General features: G+C 43.5%; 1 protein-coding gene and 1 long non-coding RNA gene across 2 annotated transcripts; one reads left to right on the top strand and one right to left on the bottom strand.

Moving 5' to 3' along the window:
* Positions 1–578: 578 nt before the first annotated feature.
* LOC138925051 (uncharacterized) lies at positions 579–2,941 on the top strand. Its single transcript, XR_011440710.1, has 2 exons — positions 579–714; positions 1,244–2,941. It is a non-coding gene; the product is annotated as an uncharacterized lncRNA (long non-coding RNA).
* A 995-nt stretch (positions 2,942–3,936) lies between these two features.
* LOC100056936 (serum amyloid A protein) lies at positions 3,937–7,814 on the bottom strand. The gene is made up of 4 exons (XM_001504960.6): positions 7,754–7,814; positions 7,066–7,160; positions 4,636–4,774; positions 3,937–4,236 (listed from the first exon to the last, which is right to left on the bottom strand). The coding sequence occupies exons 2-4, from the start codon at positions 7,154–7,156 to the stop codon at positions 4,074–4,076; spliced, it is 393 nt and encodes a 130-aa protein (XP_001505010.2). The 5' UTR covers positions 7,157–7,160; positions 7,754–7,814; the 3' UTR covers positions 3,937–4,073.
* Positions 7,815–22,272: the final 14,458 nt, after the last annotated feature.

Below are 22,272 nucleotides of genomic sequence, written 5' to 3'. Positions count from 1 at the left end.
TGCTGTGCCGTGATGACGAGCCTGGCGCGTCCAGTCAGCCCGGGTCTAGAGGATCACAAGAGAGGCCTGGAAAATTCCCGCTCGGGAGCTCTTCTGAGAGTTCAGAAAGATACTAAGAGGCCCCGCCGTGTTCCGAGTCCAGAGGATGTTTTCTTAGATGGGGGTTTCTCATCTTGCCCAGGTGGTTCGTTATTCCACATGGGCGACTCTCTGAATCCATCTGAATATCAAGTTCCCGTGTTCCTTAGTGGGCGAGGCCCTGTTTACATCTGATCGTCATGGGCAGAGCCTGGGTTTAGTGATGTGGATCGGTGTTTCTACCCTGGCTGTGTAGCTTTTCCTGGTAAACCTCCCGTCCTCACGGCATGAGGCCCAAGCAGAAGGGTGGAGCCCCGTGCTCAGCAGGGCCCTGTCCTTGGCTTCGTGTCCTGCTTTCACCATCCTGGGTTTCTCAGCAATTTCTGACTTTGGCCCACGTTTTTGTTCTGCACTTAACACATGTTATGTAACTGGTCCTGGCTGCCACAGTAGCACTGAGGTGGAGCCTGAGATGGTACATTTCTGACGAGATCCCAGGTGACGCTCAGGGTTCTTGCCCTTGGATCAGCTTTGAGCAGCAAGGCTCAGTCCGCAGCCCAGCAGAGCAGCCACATGGAAGGAATCTGAAGACAGCACGCCCCAGGCCCCTGGCAGCTGGATTAGTGGCCACTAACTGTAAGTGAGTCACAAATTTCCATATTCCTTAAGCTTCCGTGTTTTTGTTACAGTGCCTGGCTTTCCCGTAACTGAAGGGAGCGCAGTAGAGCCGGTCTCACAGCCTGCTCTGTTCTCAGTTATTCAGGCGTAAATAATTTTGGAGAAATAGCTTTGTGTGAGGGGTGCCTTGTGAGGAAAGTACTGAAAGTCCTCAGACTCTAATCTCTGGGCAACCCTCAACTACTGTCTGGGGCCCAGGGGAGAATGGACGTCCACGCTTCCCCATAGTGAGACCCAAAGGGCCCAGGGTTATTCAGGGGACAGCCCACCGATGGGTCCAGGCAGCCTGGTGCCCAAGGAGGGTGCAGTGACTGGCACTGTCTACCATTTCAGAGTCCTCTTAAGACCGTGAACTTAAAGAAGAAAAGCAGTGGTCTATTTTTTGATGATGTAAATATAAAAGGGAAGTGTCACAATTCCGGTGCCTTTGTTCCCCTGTCCTGTCCCTGGATCTGGCCATGTCCTGACCTGGCATTCTCCCTCCTAGGATGCTGGATCAAGCTCCTCCTGGACCACGCTTGGCTGCGATGGGCTCCCCAGCGCTGTCCGGAAGAGCAGGAGGGCGTAGGTGGGGACTCGGACCTCTGAATGGGGTGGATGACACACCGAGCAGAGTCCAGGCTGTGACCAGGCTGGCTCCATGCGCCTCACTGCTGAGCTCCCGCCCCCAGGTGGGGCTGGGTCTTGCCTGGTCCTTCTCTCCCCACAACAGTCGCATCAGCAGTGGCGGCTTTTCTCCCTGGCCACTAACTGTGAGTCCTCTCTGAGGACTTGGGGGTCTTATTATTATCTATCAATACTTAACACTTGAGGAAGTGGTGTAGGTCAAGGCAGGAGCCTCAAGCCGAATGCCTGGGACGGATCCTGGCCTTGCCACTCACTAGCTCTGTGACCTTGAGCAAGTGACTCGGCCTCTCTGTGCCCAGTGTCCTGATGGGCAAAGTGATCTGCATCCTAGAGTCATGTGACGCACTAGGAATAGTCCGAGTTCAACAAGTGTCATCCGTTGTGACTGTTATTATTATTCAAATATTCTTCTGGCCAATCTCGGGAATCCCTAGTTTTTATTTTTTAACCAAAACATAATCAATGTCTCACACTAAACATAGCAAGAGCTCTTTTTCTTCTTTCACAGGAGATAATATTCTTTAGAAAATTCCCTATGCACGAGATAAACAGCAGGGTCTTTAGTTGTCTCAACGAGATAACAGTAAACAGAACTTCTAAACACTCGCCTATATAACATGGATATTGTCTTAAGTGACTGCATAGTACTCTATTTTAAGGCTGTGGCAAACATTATTTTTATTTTTTTCTTTATAGATAAGTTTTTTATTATATATTGGGTTTTGTTCCAGTGGGCCACAACTATTGCAACCCATGTCCATACATTACTTAAAGTTTCCATAGCTCAGTGCTATTACTTTTTTTCATTTTTTAATTTTTATTGAGGTTATGATAGTTTAGAAAATTGTGACATTTCAGTTGTACATGATTATTTGTCAGTCACCATATAGGGGCGCCCCTTCACCCTTTGTGCCCACCTCCCAACTCCCTTCTCCTGGTAACAACTAAATTGTTCTCTTTGTCCACGTGGCCCACATTTTTAATGAATGTCCTCTCCTTTTTTCCCCCGGACCATAGTCTATTATTTACAAAATTTTTCTCATACAGTTTTTAAACTGAGATATAATTTACCCTTATGTTTTTTTAAGGAAGATCAACCCTGAGCTAACATCTGCTGCCAATCCTCCTTTTTTTTGCTGAGGAAGATTGGCCCTGAGCTAACATCTGTGTCCATCTTCCTCTACTTTATATGTGGGACGCCTGCCACAGCATGGCTTGATGAGCAGTGCGTAGGTCCACACCTGGGATCTGAACTGGCAAACTCAGGGCTGCCAAAGTGGAGTACGTAAACTTAACCACTATGCCACCAGGCCAGCCCCAAATTCACCTTTTTAAAGTGTACAATTCAGTAGTGTCTTGGTATATTCACAAGGTTGTGCACTCTTCAGCTCTGTGTAATTCCAGAACATTTTCATCATCCCCAAAAGAAACCTCACACCCTTTAGCAGTCTCTCCCATTCCGCCTCCCCCAGCCCCTGACAACCACTAATCTTCTTTCTGTCTCTTTGGATTTGCCAATTGTGGACGTTTCATATAAATAAAACGTACAATATGTGGGCTTTTGTGTCTGGATTCTTTTATTTAGCATAATGTTATCAAGTTTATGCTGTAGCACGTATCAGTACGTCATTCCTTTTATGACTGAATTATAGTCTCTTGTATGAATTTACCACACTTCATTTAAATACCCATTAAGTGACAAATATTTTAGTTGCTTCCACTTTTTGGCTATTTTGAATAATCCTCCTGTGAACATTGCTGTACAAATTTTTGAAGATTCTTGGTTGCTGTAGGAGTCCATGATTTAGAGAGTCTCCCGTAATTCCTGTGCTCTCACAGACCCCAACCCCTTTTGTTACCAACCCTGGTTTCCCCACTGGAAATAACACACCGCTGGCTTCCCTCTGTTGGGAAGGGCTCGGGGGGACAACTGAGTTCCTCTCGGGACACAAAACATATCCGCACAAGACAAGGTCTCCCGACACGCAGTCTTGATGTTGTCTCTAGGCCTCTGCTTCTCGACATGTTTTGTTCCTGGGAACTTCTGTGTAAGGAATGAAAAAAAGGTGGAGGGAAACTTCTCTGAGGCTTTTCTTGGATGGGATGGGCAGAAATTGGTTAATAATTGGATTTATAGCTGTTGCTGAGAAATGCACAGAAGACCAAGGTGGCAGTTCCTGGAGCAGGATTCCATGGTCCACTCCTCCCGTAGCTGGATCCCCTGTCCCCAGGGACAGAGGCCACCAAGGAACAAAACTAAGGGGACTAGACCCTGGGGGCAGGGAAGTGACAGGACACAACTGAGAGGGAGTGAGGAGGCCTGGAGACAGGAGGACCAGGAAATAGCACCAATGTAACCAGAGGGGCCTGCAGAGGGGAGCAGGGCTGATGGGGGGAAGGTCGTGCATGGTGTCTTTCCTGTGTGTTGCAGAGACTGTCTCCCCTGCACCCACACACACAGGCACAGGGTCAGCCTTCACCTCAGTGTCCACCCATCGCCCCCTGGGAAACAGGCAGTCCTTAGACCAAAGAATAGCACGCGGTTTCAACAAATTCAATCTCTTAAGCATTTATTAGACACTAATTCTGTGACCTCCACTGGCTTCTGTGGCCATAGACGTCAATAGCTGGGTGTCCCTGCCCTCAGCGGGCTCACAGCCCGTCTCTTGAGAGCAGAGTGAAGAGGACGCTCAGTACTTGTCAGGCAGGCCAGCAGGTCTGAAGTGATTGGGGTCTTTGCCGCTCCGGCCCCATTCATTGGCAGCCTGGTCGGCCCTCGAGTCTGCTGCTCCGTGGCCGCTGTCTCCAAACTTGAAAAGGTCTGTGACTCTCTGAGAACTCTCTCTGGCATCGCTGATGGAGGAGGGCAGGCAGGAGATTAATCCGGGGCTGATGAGCAACAGGCCCACCCTCCCTGTCTCTTCTCTTTCCCAGGGATGGCTCTAAGAGGAGCCAAGAAGGGAGGGGTCCATACACTGAGCCCACCTGGACACAGCCCACTCAGCCCACTGATGCCCTGATGCTGGGTGAGCAGCACCCAGAGGGGAGGGTTGGGAGTCGCCCATTCCCACAGCCCTGCTCTGGCTCCATCACCACTCAGACCCCACACTGGGCACAGAGGGGGACGGTGGGCCTGAGGAGGAGGAGGGGCCACGGTCCCTACAGGTCACTTCTCTAGGGCCTACCCCTCCTCATCCCCAAAGGCAGCCCAGCTCTGAGCACCCACCCCTGCACCCCCAGGCCCCAAGTCACCTGATGACTTTAGCAGCCCAGGCGCCCCCAGGGCCCCTCTGTGCGGCGTCATAGTTCCCGCGCGCGTGGAAGTATTTGTCTGCGCCTATGTAATTGGCTTCTCTCATGTCAGAGTAGGCTCTCCACATGTCCTTAGCCCCTGGAAGGGAAAGAAAATGATGAGATGAAGGTGATCACATCTTGGCAAAATACAGAAATAAGAAATTTCCTCCCATTGATTCCAAGATTTCATCCTTTGACAGAGTCCTTGGAGATGGTGTTGGCTTGAGGTGAATATTACTTCTCTTTCCCTCCCTGGTTAATGCGATGAGAATCACACCAGGTGCAAATTTTATTCTGCCTGATTGCATTCCCAGTTCTGTTGCTATGTTGTGTTTGGCCGTGTGTGATGCGTGTGATGACGAGGTGGGATGGTCCCTGAGGGAGGTTTGGTTGTACAATGAGCCTCTACCTGGAAAGATGCAGGAGACCCTATGACCTGAGTGTGAGGACAAAGGCTACTCTGAGGGAGGCTGCGCACCCACGGTGCTCCCAACCCAGTCATGGGAGAAACTCTTCCCCGTGGGCAGCATAAGGACAGCTCAGTCCTGAGTATGTCTGAGTGTCTGTGCACATCTGCGCCTGGACGGCTGTCAGAATCCAATGGGCAGGTGATAAAGGTGAGTCCCTAAGAGAGCTGTGAAGAACCTGGGTGATCAGGTGCAACACAGGGCAACGACCCACCAGCTCTAAGGGACAGCGTCGTCCCCGGTAAAGTGGAGGAGTGTTGTCTCCCTCAGAGTGTTTATGCAGAGAGACTGAGGAGATACAGGTATAACTTCTGGAACATTATAGTGGTCAATGTACCATCACCTGTCTGCTCCTTGGGAACAGTGAGACAAAAAAGTCAAGAGGCTCACCTAAGGTGAAGATCAGGAAGTCATGGACGGAAGGAATCTGATCATGCAGGAATAAAATGGCAACCTTTTAAAAATTAGCTGATTAAGAAAAAGAGAAAAATCTAACGTAGAGTTGTGATCTCAGTTTATGAGATATCTCCGTGAGATATCTTACTTTCGTTTGATGTCTTTATTATTTCTGGTGCTCAGATGATAGTGTTGTTGAGAGCTATGACTTTCTTACTATACTTATACCGTCTGAGTTACTAATTTAAATAGATCCTAGGAGTTCAGACTTGCACAATAAGTACTTCTAAAATGCCTGACACATTTTGTCACTTGAGGGGTCAAACCAGAGGGAGTGGTTCTCAGCATTTAGTGCACAAATGTCACCCGGGGGGCTTAGTAAAGGCCAGATTCCAACTCGGCCCCAGAGACTGAGATTCAGGGAGAGGAGTGTGTGGACCCAGGCGTCTGCATTTCACAAGCACCCAGACCCCAGGGGATTTCATGCAAGTGGTCCTAGGACAGCCCTTGAGAAACAGTGGCCTAAGAGATGAAAAGAGATTTTCAGCTGGGTCTGCAAGAATTTAGATGGGATTAACAGCAGACTCTTAAAGCAATTATTCAGAGAGTATCACAGAAAAAACTCACAAATTGATCTTGTGAAATAAAGAAGTTTTTGCTACTTTCCTATGGCTAGTGAGGTAAATATCTCTTGCTCCCGGTTTCCTGGTCATTCTCAGCCCCACTGGAACCATCGTCAGGAATTCATTGTGCCGTTTGCTGGGGGGAGAGCAGCTCTGTAGAGTTGCTTCCAAAGGCTCCACATCCCCGCTGTTGCCCATTTGCTCAGGTGAGAACAGGGTGTGTTCACAGCTCCCTCCCTCTCCCAGGTGCACTCTGGTCTGCGAGGCTGTGTGGTGCCTGGTTAATAGCCAGGTCTGGGGAGCTCCACGACCTGGGCTAACCCCCGCTCTGCTTTGACACTTAATCTGCTAAGTATTTAATCAGTTTGTGCCTCAGTTTCCCTGTTAAGGGATAATGGTACCTACATCACAGGATGAAATGATTAAAACCTGAGGATGAAAAGGAGTTCATTTGTCCATGTAAAGCTCTTAGAACAGTGCCTAGGACGTATCAAAAGCTCACTTACTCTGGTTGTAATTACTAAGTGGATGGGGGTGCCAACACACCCCACGCACTGATGCACCCACTTCATGGCTCCTGAGACACAGACATGAGCTGTCCCTGACTCCCCACTAGGCGGCAGTAGGGCCCCACTCGTATTTAGGGGACATGCTCCCTGAACTCTACGTCTCCTCCTCACTCCTGCTGAAAGTTGGGGCCCAAACCTTATGACCTCCGTCCTAGGGATCCCCGCCAAAGAGTGCAAAGCTGCCCACAAACGCCCTGAGGAACTGCGATCATGAAAACCGTGCTCCTTGTCTGCCCACCTGTGGCCTTTGTCCTCTGGGGATGTGGCCTCTGCTCAACGAATCCTGGGGGCAGCCGGTTGCAGCCTCCCCACCACCCATCCCTTGGTCCTTACCTTGACCAGCTTCCTTGAGGAATGTGAACCATTCCCGGCTGCTGACGCCCAGGACCAGGGAGCAAAAAATGATGCCGATGGAAAGCTTCATTTTGCTGTAGAGAGTCAAGCAGATGCAACAAAAGTGGACAGGTTTTTTCTTTTTTTGGTAAAATTGATCCACCTTTGTGTTCTAAAAATAAATCTCACTCAATTTTATGCACGCATATGTATATGTATATGTATATCTATCTATACGGATAGACAGATAGATTGTATTTCAGAGGGTCCAGTGCTCCATTTCCATTTGTCTCATTGGAACCCCAGCGATATACTGGATGAGAGATTGCAATGAGTTCTAAGAATAAACCACTGTCCATTTCAATCATCCCCTATCATCTCTGAAGCCCACTGTACAGAAACTTCCCAGAGAGGCATGTGGGGATTTTGTGACCACACACCTCTCTGTAATACGAGATGAGTTAAACCATCTACAACTATCTGTAGCAGCCTGCTCTATCCATCACTGACTTCACACAGAAGAAGCTTACAACAAAATCTCTACCCCAAAAGTATTCACATTGCTGAATTCTAGTTGTCAGAATAGCAGACTCAGGAAGGAGGCAGAGAGCTGGGATGCAGCACAAGGAAGCTGGTGGGAAAGAGAATCTCCACAGAGGAAAGCTGTAGGAAAGTTCTAGCCCCTCACCTGTGGCTGTCCCTTTCTGCCGGACTCCTGATGAGCTGGGCTGCCTGTGCTGCCTGCCCGGGTCATGTGGCTGGTGCTATATATACTGACACTTCACTAGGGGAATGAATGGGAACACAGGTATGAAGCAAAAAGAAGAAATTTGGGAAATTCCTCTTGGGCACAACACAGCAGCCAGAACATCAGGATTATTCTTCACGCACATCTAATTTCCCAGATTGTGCAATCTGGCAGCTTTCAGGAGCATAACAAGTTGTATTTTGTGTCCATTTCCAGTCTCACTCCTGGTGGGGAAAGTTTTTATTCCCTCCCCAGAATAATGTGCTGACATTTGCTGTGAAGGGAAACCAATATTAGAAAAAGAGATTTGATTAGAAAATATAGCAAAACAGGTCAAATGGACCAGCAGAACTGGCTCCATTGAAGGAATAGCTCAGGATGAAACTGGAACCCCAGGGCACAGAAGTAGGAAAGGAGAGAGAGAGAGACCAGCCAGGGAAACAAAATTCAGAGCACCCACATGAGGTGGTCTCAACTGGAAAAAGAGAGTCCTCCAGACTCAGGTGTATTCAGGATCAGTTGCTGTTGAAGGTCATAATGGCAAGTTGTATTTGGAGGATGCTGTAACCCAGCAACATTGAACTGCAGTGTAGACATTTGCTACAATGTTGTGTAGAAGTGACACACTATTAAAACGAGCAGGAAATGGCCTAATGGCTGCTAAATTATCAGAATAGAAGATTCAGGAAGGATGCAGAGAAAGCTGGGAGGCTGCACAAGAATGCTGGCAGGATGTGATGATAGAGAACAGCTGTCTCAACCAGAAAAGCAGGACTGGGCTTTATTATTTGAGTTTAGTAAGATAATCTTGGGGAGAAATTGCATGCAGGTGCTATCAGGCAGATGGCGTCCATGGTCCACCGCCTGCCCCGTTCCTGCCTCTTCATCCAAAAGGGAAATCTTAAAAGTGGCTGGATTTCCCTAGAGAAGAAAGATGAAGTGTGTGTAACGTGGCAGAGATGATGGAGGATCCAAGGAACAGATCTGGTCCTTCTCACAGTGGGACCCTGGCTGAAGCCTAAGGACAGTGTTGGGCAAGTAAGGCCCAACCCAGGGAGTACCAGCTCAGGATTTGTGCCTGGAGTGTTTCTGGGAGACGAGGAACATGAGCAGTGCATTGGAGATACTAGGGAGGGAATCTCCAAGACTGATGCAGGCACATCATGGAGACTTGCAGCCGAGATGCTGGAAGATGGAAACAATGGCCGAGAAGGAAGGGAGACTTGTGCCTCATGAGAGAATGGTGAGGATGAAGGGCTCATAATTTGTTACAAGACTAGAGGAACTACGAGTAGGACCTTAGAAAGAGGAGCGATGACCTGGGGTGAAGCAAGTCAAGCAAGTATTTCACTGGTGTTTGGGACTCATTGTCTTAGATTAGAGCCTGCCAAAATTAGGAGTGATGGCTCTTTCTGGGTCTGGGTCATATTTTCACTCTTGTAGATATAATGAGATGAAAGTTGCAGGGCAGATAACTGTCAACGATTTCCCTGTGCCTTTTGTTCTTATCCAAGACAATGCTAAGCAACATCAGATATTCCGCAGACAACTTCCTTCCTCTGGAAAGGTGGATTCCCTGTGGTCCAGGGAGTCCAGGTCCCTGAGCTGCCTTGGCTCACTTAGTCCTAGATGTAGGCTTGATGGGGAAGGGGGACTTGTTAACCCTCACAGCCACTGGTCCCAGGCATGCCAGGGGGCTACTCCATTGAGGAGGGCATGTGATTGTCCAGATCCCCTTTCTCCTACCTTCCTCGGGACAGAAGTCGTGGGCCAGTGATCACATCCGTTTACACTTCTTTTACTCGCTTTGGAGCCATTCAGTGCTGGAAATCAATGCCCCACTTTCTCACGTCATTCCGATTGTTCTCTTCTTTGATGGAATCATTGGAGAGAAACCAAGTACAGTTTCTAGATGCCAAGAGGAACTCCTCGCAGGGACTCTGGCCAGCATTGCAAGTTCTCTTCCTTTCTTCCTCAATGTCTTCTGTCTTCTGGGAAGGGACACCCAGTTCCTTGCAGGGCCATGCTTGGAGCAGTATACCATAGTGGCCATCTGCATTTTTCACTTGCTTCTCCTGCCAAAGGAAGCTACCCTGTCATGGGGAGATCAGGATCTCCAGGCCTTAAAGAGATTTCCCAACAGTCTCCCAAGAGTCACTGTGTCCTGGGTTAGGGAGACAGTCTCTGTTATCAACTATTGTCCCATCTTAATTGTTAATAGTGACGCCCCCTTGCACTCTGGAAAGTGACCTGGTTTTCATGATAAATCTGATGGGCCCCTGCTCCACTAGCTGTGTGTGAGCAGGCTGTTGAGAGGTCTGAGACACCTCCCTCTCTTCTGTTACGACTGATGCCAGTGGAAGAGAAGAGCACCAAGGCCCTTAGGGTCAGAAACCAAAGTGAAAGAAAAGCCCCACACGATAGCCTTTCCAAGGATGGCATCTTAGGACTAAGTCCTAGATCCAGAGGGACAGCAGGAAGAAGGATGTGCAGGCCCCCGGAGATAAAATGAGGAAATAAGGACACGGGCCTCACAGGGTTGTCTCAGGATGACGTGATTGATGCTGAGATGGCCTTGCATCAGTTCTGGGCGTGCGTAAAGCACCTCATACGTTTTAGCTCTTCTGGCTCAACCATGAAAATTCATAATAATTTATGCTTTGCTGAAGACAAAAAGATTAATTACTGTGTTATTACCAAGGCCGCACATTATTAACACGTTGTTAACTAAGATTATCAATCACAATACAGTTTTAAAGATCTAGGTTTCATCGTACAGGACGTAGCACCATTCTCTGAAGTCTGGGTGTCTTTCGAATTCCCTTTCTGAGAAATACCTGTTGCCAGGACAGCGTTTTGATGGAGGAACCATCTGCATCTCGCGCAGCTGCAGGAGAAGAGGGAACGTTCTCTCCTCGCCTCGGCAGGACTTCTGTCTCCAGCAGTCAGGAGCTCCTGCCGGGGCCTAAGGCTAAGCCTGGAACCCACTAGACAGCCCTGAGAGAGAGAGAGAGAGACGGGCCTGAGACGCTCAGAACTTACCCCGAGGAAAGAAAGGGCCAGAGGAGGATCGTGGACAGACGGAATGTTGGGTGCATAATCTTTTGTATCTAAAGTCCCCCATTTTGTTAAACAACACTTTATCTGTTTCTCTTCAGATTTTATTTTCTAATATGAACCTCCTGTTTAGTGTCCAGGTGAGAACATTTGCGGGCATCCTTTAAGACTACAATTTATGTGCTATTTAAAATATTACTGATTTTAAACAGTTATTATATCCAATATCATTAAAATAACTAGAAAATTTCAATGCTCATGGATAGGAAGAATTAATATTGTTAAAATGTGCATACTACTGAAAGCAATCTACAGATTCAATGCAATCCCTATCAAAATTCCAAGGCATTTTTTTAAGTTAATTTTTATTGAGTTTATGATAGGTTACAATCTTGTGAAATTTCAGTTGTACATTATTGTTTGTCAGTCATGTTGTAGGTGCCCCCCTTCGCCCTTTGTGCCCACACCCGAACCCCCCTTTCCCCTGGTAGCCACTAATCTGTTCTCTTTGTCTACATGCTTAAATTCCTCATATGAGTGGAGTCATACAGAGATTGTCCTTCTCTATCTGGCTTATTTCACTTAACATAATTCTCTCAAGGTCCATCCGTGTTGTTGTGAATGGGACTATTCTATTCTTTTTTATGGCTGAGTAGTATTCCATTGTACATATATACCACATCTTCTTTACCCAAGTTGGACACTTAGGTTGCTTCCATGTCTTGGCTATTGTAAATGATGCTGCAATGAACATAGGGGTGCATGGGACTTTTGGAATTGCTGACTTCAAGCTCTTTAGATAGATACCCAGTAGTGGGATGGCTGGGTCATATGGCATTTCTATTTTAATTTTTGAGAAATATCCATACTGTTTCCCACAGTGGCAGCACCAGTTTGCATTCCCACCAGCAGTGTATGAGGGATCCTTTTTCTCCACAACCTCTCCAACATTTGTTACTTTTTGTTTTGGTTATTTTTGCCATTCCAACAGGTGTAAGGTGATATCTTAGTGTAGATTTGATTTGCATTTCCCTGATCATCAGCGATGATGAGTGTCTTTTCATGTGCCTATTGGCCATCCATATATCTTCTTTGGAGAAATATCTGTTCATGTCACCTGCCCATTTTTTGATGGGGTTGTTTGATTTTTTGTTGTTGAGTTGTATGAGTTCTTTATATATTATGGATATTAAGCCTTTGTTGGATGTATGCCTTGCAAATATTTTTTCCAATTGGTGGGTTGTTTTTGTGTTTCAATCCTGTTTTCCCTTGCCTTGAAGAAGCCCTTTAGTCTGATGAAGTCTCGTTTGTTTAGTCTTTCTATTGTTTCCCTTGTCTGAGAAGACATGGTGTCCAAAAAGATCCTTTTAATACTAATGTCAAAGAGCGTACTGCCTATATTTTCTTCTAGAAGCCTTATGGTTTCAGGTCTTACCTTTAGGTCTTTGATCCATTTTGAGTTTATTTTTGTGAATGGTGAAAAAGAATGGTCAATTTTCATTCTTTTACTTGTGGCTGTCCAGTTTTCCCAGCACCATTTGTTGAAAAGACTTTCTTTCCTCCTTTGTAGGCCCTCAGCTCCTTTGTCAAAGATTAGCTGTCCACAGATGTGTGGTTTTATTTCTGGGCTTTCAATTCTGTTCCATTGATCTGTGCACCTGTTTTTGTACCAGTACCATGCCATTTTGATTACTGTAGCTTTGTAGTACGTTTCGAAGTCAGGGATTGTGATGCCTCCAGCTTTGTTCTTTTTTTTTCAGGATTGCTTTAGCAATTGTGGGTCTTTTGTTGCCCCATATGAATTGTAGGATTCTTTGTTCTATTTCTGTAAAGAATATCATTGGGATTCTGATTGGGATTGCATTGAATCTGTAGATTGCTTTAGGTAGTATGGACATTTTAACTATGTTTATTCTTCCAATCCATGTACATGGAATGTCTTTCCATCTCTTTATGTCGTCATCCATTTCTTTCAGGAAAGCCTTGTAGTTTTCATTGTATAGGTCTTTCACTTCCTTAGTTAAATTCACCCTGAGGTATTTTATTCTTTTTGTTGTGATTGTGAATGGAATTGTGTTCTTGAGTTCTTTTTCTGTTAGTTCATTATTGGAGTATAGAAATGCTACTGATTTACGTAAGTTGATTTTATAGCCTGCAACTTTGCTGTAGTTGTTGATTATTTCTAAAAGTTTTCCAATGGATTCTTTGGGGCTTTCTATATATAAGATCGTGTTGTCTGCAAACAGTGAGAGTTTCACTTCTTCCCTCCCTATTTGGATTCCTTTTATCCATTTCTCTTGCCTAATTGCTCTGGCCAAAACCTCCAGTACTATGTTGAATAAGAGTGGTGATAGTGGGCGTCCTTGTCTTGTTCCTGTTTTCAGGGGGATGTTGCTCAGTTTTTGCGCATTGAGTATGATGTTGGCTGTGGGTTTGCCGTATATGGTCTTTATTATGTTGAGGTAATTTCCTTCTATCCCCATTTTGTTCAGAGTTTTTATCATAAATGGCTGTTGGATCTTGTCAAATGCTTTCTCTGCATCTATTGAGATGATCATGTGGTTTTTATTCCTCAATTTGTTGATGTGGTGTATCACGTTGATTGATGTACAGATGTTGAACCATCCCTGTGTCCCTGGTATGAATCCCACTTGATTGTGATGTATGATCCTTTTGATGTATTGCTCAATTCGAGTTGCCAAAATTTTGTTGAGAACTTTTGCATCTATGTTCATCAGTGATATTGGCCTGTAGTTCTCCTTTTTCGTGCTGTCCTTGCCAGGCTTTGGTATCAGTGTGATGTTGGCCTCGTAGAATGTGTGAGGAAGTGTTCCATACTCCCTCATTTTTTGGAACAGCTTAAAAAGTATAGGTAGTAAATCCTCTTTGAAAGTTTGGTAGAATTCCCCAGGAAAGCCTTCTGGTCCTGGGGTTTTATTCTTTGGGATGTTTTTGATTGCTGTTTCAATCCTCTTCCTTGTGACTGGTCTGTTCAGATTGTCTGCTTCTTCTTGACTTAGCTTTGGGAGATTGTAAGAGTCAAAGCATTCATCCATTTCCTCTAGGTTATCCATTTTTTTGGCATATAGTTTTTCATAGTATCCTCTTATAATCCGTTGTATTTCTGCAGAGTCTGTTGTTATTTCTCCTCTTTCATTTCTGATTTTGTTTCTTTGAGGTTTTTCTCTTTTTTCTTTGGAGTCTGGCTAAGGTTTTGTCAATTTTATTTATCTTCTCAAAGAACCAGCTCTTTGTTTCATTGATCCTGTCTACTGACTTTTTTGTTTCAATAGCATTTATTTCTGCTCTGATTTTTATTATTTCTCTCCTGCTGACTTTGGGCTTTGTTTGTTCTTCTCGTAATTGAATTTGTAATTCAGTTAGGTGTAGTTTAACATTGCTTATTTGGAATCTTTCTTGTTTGTTAAGGTGTGCCTGTATTGCGACGCATTTCCCTCTTAATACAGCTTTTGCTGTATCCCATATGAGTTGGTATGGTATGTTATCATTTTCATTTGTCTCCAGATATTTTTTGATTTCTCCTTTAATTTCTTCAATGATCCACCTCTTGTTCAATAGCATATTGTTTAGTCTCCCCATCTTTGTCCCTTTCTCAGCTTTTTTCTTGTAATTCATTTCTAGCTTTATAGTATTATGATTGGAGAAGATGCTTGTTGTTATTTCAATTTTTTAAAATTTATAGAGGCTTACCTTGTTTCGCAACATATGGTCTATCTTTGAGAATGTTCTGTGCACACCTGAGAAGAATGTGTATTCTGCTGTTTTTGGATGGAGTCTTCCGTATATGTCTAAAGTCCAACTGTTTTAGCTTTTCGTTTAATTCCACTGCTTCCTTGTTGATTTTCTGTCTGGATGATCTGTCCATTGATATGAGTGGGGTGTTGAGGTCCCCTACTATTATTGTGTTATTTTTAATATCTTCTTTTAGGTTTGTTATTAGTCGCTTTATGAACTTTGGTGCTCCTGTGTTGGGTGCATAGATATTTATAAGCATTATTTCTTCTTGATGTAGTGTCCCTTTGATCATTATATACTAAGCATCTATGTCTCTCTTTATCTGCCTTATCTTGAAATCTACTTTGTCTGATGTAAGTATTGCGACACTTGCTTTCTTTCGTTTGCCATTAGCTTGGATTGTTGTCTTCCACCCGTTCACTCTGAGCCTGTGTTTGTCATTGGAGCTGAGATGTGTTTCCTGGAGGCAACAGATTGTTGGATCTTGTTCTTTAATCCATCTTGCCACTCTGTGTCTTTTTATTGGAGAGTTCAATCCGTTTACATTGAGGGTGATTATTGATGTATGAGGGCTTAATGCTGTCATTCTGTCACTTGTTTTCTGGTTTTCCTGCATTTCCTTTGTTTCTCGTCCTGTGTGTTTTGGCCTACCCATTGACTTCTGCAGTTTCTTATGCTGGGTTTCTTAGCTTTTTCCTAACTTATTTTTTGTGTCTCTGTTCTGTTTTTTAGTTTAGTGGCTACCCTGAAGTTTGCATTCAGAATCTCGTGCATAACATAGTCCATTTTCTGGTGGCCTCTTATTTCCTTAGTCTAAACTGATTCAGTCCCTTTCCTCCTCCCCTCGTAAGTTATTATTGTCATCTCTTATTCCAACTTGTGTTGTGAGTTTGTGGTTAAAGTGACAAGATTGTCTTTGTGTTTTCCTTCCCTTTATCCTAATGCTATAGTTGAATATTTGCTATCCTATTCTGATTCTATCTATTTGTCTCCTTACTCTGTGTTTTGTGACCCCTTTCTCCCTTTTTTTTTTTTTTCCTCAGGTATGAGGGCCTTCTTGAGGATTTCTTGTTGGGGGTGTCTCATGGCTATGAAGTCCCTTAGCTTTTGTTTGTCTGGGAAAGATTTAATTTCTCCCTCATATCTGAAGGATATTTTTGCTGGATAGAGTATTCTTGCCTGAAGATTTTTATCTTTTAAAGTTTTGAGTATGTCATTCCAATATCTCCTAGCTTGTAAGGTTTCTGCAGAGAAATCCGCTGAAAGTCTGATAGAGGTTCCTTTGTAGGTTGTTTTCTTCTGCCTTGCTGTCCTGAGTATTCTTTCTTTGTCATTCATTTTTGCCAGTTTTACTACTATATGCCTTGTGGTAGGTCTTTTTACATTGGCAAATCTAGGAGATCTGAAAGCTTCCTCCACACACATTTCTTTTTCATTCCCTGGGTTTGGGAAGTTCTCTGCTTATTTCTTTGAGCACACTTTCTGCTCCATTCTCCTTTTCTTTGCCCTCAGGGATACCTACAATTCTTATATTGCATTTCCTCATTGAGTTGGCTATTTCTCGGAGATTTTCTTCCTTTCTTTTTAGTCTTAGTTCTCTCTCTTCCTCTGTCTGGAGCCATTCAACATGTCTATCTTCGATTATGCTGATTTGCTCCTCTATGGCATCTACACAGGCATTCAAGGAATCTGTATTATGTCTTATTTCTTCCATCGTATTTTTCATCTCTAGTATTTCTGATTGATTCTTCTTTATAGTTTCAATCTCTTTTGTGAAGTTACTCCAGAACTCATTGACTTGTTTCTCTATGTTTTAGTTTACCTCATTGGGTTTTTTGATGATAGCTATTCCGAATTCATTGTCGTTTAGTTTACTTATTTCTGAGTCCTCAGGACATAATTCTGGGTGCTTGTTTTCCCTCTGGTCTGGAGCTTTTATGAATTGTTTGATGCTAGAACGATTTTTTCACATAGTGATATTATTTGGTTGCAGTTACAGCCTGTCGCTACTAGATGGGGCGTGAGAGGCGCATATTCTGAGCCTTCACCTTCAGCCAAGATGACGTGGCACAGGGCAGGTTGGGGGGCAGAGGGGCACTTTCTTTTGCATGCAGACTGGGTTTTCCTGACCAGCTCCTGCTATCTGGTCTCCTGGGGTATTGGCTTGATGAGGTCACCCCACATGAAAGCTTTCACCCCATTAGAGGGCTTCCGTCTGGCCTGCAAGGGCGCTAGGGAGTCCTGGGTGATCCTGCTGATGCACAGCCCCTCCCCCACTCCTTCCCTCATGCAGCCTCCCACAGCAGCGATCCCAGTGTTTAGGGGAGGGAGTGAAGTTCTCTCTTACCTGTTCCAGCTCCTCCGAGGGGTCTCCAGCCTCTCTGCCCTCTGTCGTTTGGCTGCTGTGGGTCTCCGAGGATTCCTGTGCTATTAGGATATTTTTTGTGGGAATATTGTTGCTCCTTTTTTTATACGTTGGAGCAAAGAGAGTCCCAGGCAAGCTCACTCCACCGTGACACTGATGTCACTTCTCCCAAGGCATTTTTCATGGAAATAGAACAAACAATCCTAAAATTTGTATGGAACTTAATTTTGTATGGAATCCTAAAATTTGAATGGAACAAAAGACCCTAAATAGCCGAAGCAATATTGAGAAAGAAGAACAAACTTGGAGACATCACATTGCCTCATTTCAAACTATATGACAAAGGTATAGTAACCAAAACAGTGTGGTATTGGCATAAAAACAGACACATAGATCGACAGAGCAGAATAGAGAGCCCATAAATAAACTCACACATATATGGTCAATTAATTTACAATAAAGGAGCCAAGAATATACAACGGGGAAAGGATAGTTTCTTCAATAAATGGTGCTGGAAAGCTGGACAGATACTTGCAAAAGAATGAAACTAGACCCTTATCTTACACCACACACAAAAATTAATTCAAAATGGATTAAAGACTTGAATGTAAGACCTGAAACCATAAAACTCCAGAAGAAAACAAAGACAGTAAGCTCCTTGACATTGGTCATGGCAAATGTCTTTTGGCTTTAATACCAGAAGCAAAAACAAACAAGTGGGACTACATCAAACTAAAAAGCTTCTGCACAGTAAAGGAAACCATCAACATAGTGAAAAGGTAACCTACCAAATGGGAGAAAATATTTGCAAACCACGAATCTGATAAGGGCTTAATATCCAAAATATATAAAGACCTCATACAATTCAATAGCTGAAAACCAAACAAATCTGATTTAAAAATGGTCAGAGGATGTGAATAGACGTTTTTCCAAAGAAGAAGACATACATGTAGCCAACAAGTATATGAAAAGGTGCTAAACATCACTAATTATCAGGGAAATGCAAATCAAAACCACAATGGGATAGCACCCTACACCTGTTAGAATGGCTATTATCAAAAAGACAAGAAATAAAAAGTGTTGGTGAGGACGGTGAGATAAAGGGACCCTTGTGCAATGTTGGTGGGAACGTAAATTGGTGCAGTCAGTATGGAAAACAGTATGGAGGTTCCTCAAAAAGTTAAAAATAGAACTACCAAAAAAATTGGTTTTAAAAATAGAACTAGGGGCTGGCCTGGTGGCATAGTGGTTAAGTTCGCATGCTCTGCTTCAGCAACCCAGGGTCCGTTGTTCGGATCCTAGGCTCAGACCTACACACCACTCATCAAGCCACTCTGTGGTGGTGTGCCACATACAAAATAGAGGACGATTGGCACAAATGTTAGCTCGGTGACAATCTCCCTCCAGCAAAAAGAGGATTGGCAATGGGTGTTAGCTCAGGGCCATACTTCCACACCAGTAAAAAAAAAGAACTAAATGATCTAGCCATTGCACTTCTGAGTATTTATCTGAAGGAAATGAAAACACTAACTTGAAATGATATGTACACCCGAATGTTCATTGTAGCATTATTTACAATAGTTAAGATTTGAAAGCAACATGACTGTTCGTTGATGGATGAATAGATAAAGAAAATGTGATATATATATATGTATGTATCTATGTATACATTCTCTCCTTAACTTGACAGGTGTACCTATGTACACACACACACTGGAATATTATTCAGCCATAAAAAGATGAAAATTTTTGCCATTTGCAACAACATAGATGGAATGTGAAGGCATTTTGCTAAGTGAAATAAGGCAAATAGAAATACTGTATTGTCACTTATGTGTGGAATTTAAAAAAAAACAAAAATAAAATTCATAATACAGAGAACAGATTGGTGGTTGCCAGAGGTGGAGGTGGAGGAGCAAAATGAGTGTAGGGGATCAAAAGCTACAAATTTCCACTTATAAAATAAAGTCCTGTCGATGCAATGCACAGCATGGTGACTATAGTTGATAACACTTTATTGCATATTTTAAAGTAGCTAAGAGAGTAGCTCAAAAGTTCTTGTCACAAGAAAAAACATTGTAACCTAATGTTGTGATGGATGTTAACTAGACTTATTGTGGTGATCATTTCACAATATACACAAGTATCAAATCATCATGCTGAACACACAAAACTAATATAATGTTGTATGTCAATTATAGCTGAATAAAAATAAATAAGGAAAAAATTTTAAGTCAAGAAAAACTTAGCTGAAAGAGTTTATTAGTATAGTAGAAAAAACAACACATCCCACTACCTCCCCCCACCCCAATACCCAGAAAGTTGTTCTCATCCTAATCCTTGGAACCTGTGAATGTGTTACCTCACAGGGCAGGAGAAGAATTCAGCACCATGGACCATTTCTTCATGCACCCGTTGAGACCTCACATCATCTAATGACTATCAGCTTGATGGGGAGTCGTTGAAGAGCACACATGCTCCTCCATGTCAGTCAAGGCACAGAAAGGCATCGCTTGACTAGTGACAGCTGAGTGAGAGAACACGTGCACCAACCAAAACCTCAACCAATCATTTGGAGACTATTAGAATGATTTGAGGATCAATTTGTGCTACAACCATATCTTTTGGCGGGAAGTTTTAAAATTCATATGGAGAAGCAGGGTCAGAATTTTAAATTTCAATACATTAACATTTCATATGTTCATTTATATTATTTTACAAGATAAAATATTTGGACTATGATCCCTGTAAGCCCCCAAGCAACCCAGTAACAGGCTGTTACTCCCACCGCAGAAGCTCCTGTGCCCTCTCTCTGGCTGCAGGCTCCTCCCTGCCCTTTCTCCAAAGGGAACCCCTCCTAAACTTTGTGCTGATCGTCCCCCTGCTTTTCTAAAATTGTTTTTATCATGTGTGCGTACTCATAAACAATTTACTATTTAGGCTTTCCTTGTTCTTGAACTTTCTGTAAAGAAATTATATTGAATGGATTCACCGGTCACCTGCTTATTTTGGTCAATGATACCTTTCTAGACATGGGCATGTCAATGTCTGTTGTAGTCCTTTTGTTTACAATGCTGAATACTATTCCACAGCATGAATATCCTACAGCTTATTTTGACATTGAGTTGTTTCTTTTTTGCTATTACAAACAGTGTTGCTTCTAACGATCTTGTGCACATGTCCTGGTGAAAGAGTTTCTATGGGCACAGACCCAAGAGTGGAATAGAATATGTTTATTTTGAACTTGAGTTGATAATGCCAAATTGTTTTCCAAAGTGGTTGCACTAGTTTATGTTCCCACAAGTGATGGGTGAGTGGCCCTGTTCCACGTTCTAGGATAGACTTGTTTTTAATGTCAAAGTGGTGAGCGATAAATAGTGTCACGTATTAGTTTAAATTTGCATTTCCCTGATTATCAATGAGATTCAGCGTTTCTATACATTGACGAGCCACCTGTGCTGCCTCTTCTGTGAAATGTCTGTTCATTTCCTTTTCCTTTTTATTGATTGGCAGGAGTTCTTTACATACTTTATACAAAGACTTTTTGATCATGCGTGTTGGAAACATAGCCTTCCAGTTTGAGGTTTTTACTTCCACTCTATTTTCAGTCACTTTTTATAGAAATGAATGGATCTGGTTTTATATTTAACAAACTCATAATTCAACAAAATTACAATGTGCAGCCATACACTAATTCTTTTTAACTGTGTTGTTCTTTCCCTTTATTTATCAAATTTTAGAATAGTGAGTTGTAATTCTAGCATCTGTAAAGGTGTCTAATGAATTTTGCTCTTATTTTTGGTTTCTTTATGATCTTTTGATGAACACTAATGCTTACCTTTGTGGTAGATTTTTTTTTTCAATTTGGAACCATCTTTTAAAGTGGAACATTATCTTATTCAATCCTCTGACAACCAAGCTCTATAACCTCTTACTGTATTGCTCAAGGTACAGAATATATAACTTATCCCTTAGCTACCTTTGCAAACCTTGTGGGAGCTATAATTTCATTTTTCTCTCAAGTTGGAGAGTTTCTTAAGAAGCTAGCACTTTCTAAGGGATTGGTTTTGTTTGGCTTCCTTTTTATCACCTGAGAAATCTTTGAAATTCTCGACTTCAATTCAAATGTAGAGCTGATAGCCTCTACCCTTTGGAAGTGGACACCCAGTGGTGTGCTGGAATCGGCTCATACCAGCTTGGGAGAGTTGATTGCTAAATTTTCAGGATTTTGTGAGTGAATTGTGAAGTCATTGGGCATTTGAAATTACCCTTGTGAGACTATGTATACCTTTGAAACTGACAAACACTGTAAGTCAGGACTTTATTTTTCTCTTCCAGAGAGCCAGCTCTTAGACAATTTCCAGCACACGCCTGGGTCTATTCCTTCCAATTCCAAGTTCCACAGAGCCTTTCCTTTGTCCTTCTAGGCGCAGACAAACCAATCTTGGAGGAATGGGCAGCTGCTGCGAATACATAGCTTCGGCACCAAAAAGGCTGGGTTCCCCAGTCCCCACTCTTCAACTCACTCAGGGAGATTAAAAGAGAACATTACATTCAAGCAACTGAAGAAATTATTAAATTCTTGCACACACTGTTGATTATATGGCTGCAGTTTCTCTCCAAGAAAAAAAAAACATTGCTGGGGAGGGAACGCATACATCAGAAAGAAAAACACGTTTATGCAACTGCTCTGACCTTCCTGAGACCCGACCCTTCGCCTCTATGTTTATCTGGTAGAGGGCGGCACCTCCCCAACTCTGAGGCAAAGCAAACTGCCAATGGGTAGCTCCTCTGCTGGGTGGCTCCTCGCTCTGCCCAGGTTAGGAGTGTGGGAAAACGCTCTCCACTGGACCACAAGTGTCATAAGGAAAGATGACCAACTTTCCTAGAGTCACAAGTCTAACCCAACTATAAAACCTAGAAACAAGCATTTAAGACAACAGATTTACAATATTTCTTCTCTGAGCCCACTGCTGATGGCTCACATGTAGGAATACGCCTGCATTCCCTGGGTGTGCACACAGTGACTTCTGGCGGAGCCATAAGACAGCAGTCAACAACAGCAACAACTACGACACAACACAACACAAAACCCCCATAATTAGTCTACCTGCCAATGACTATAGCATTTCTCAGCATAAAGCTCTTTAGCAGCATTATTGCGAGCTGATTAGAACCAGTTCTCGGAGGCAGACATATGGAAGCAAATAAGATTAATCTGAGTTCTCCTTTCCTCATTCACATTTAGCCTTAGTGTGGAGTCACTGTTCTCAGATCTCAA

This window comes from Equus caballus, chromosome 7 (genome assembly GCF_041296265.1).
Source record: "Equus caballus isolate H_3958 breed thoroughbred chromosome 7, TB-T2T, whole genome shotgun sequence".
Lineage (NCBI taxonomy): Eukaryota > Metazoa > Chordata > Mammalia > Perissodactyla > Equidae > Equus > Equus caballus.
The sequence above is the reverse complement of the archived record's forward strand: the minus strand, read 5'-3'. Positions and strand labels throughout refer to the sequence as shown.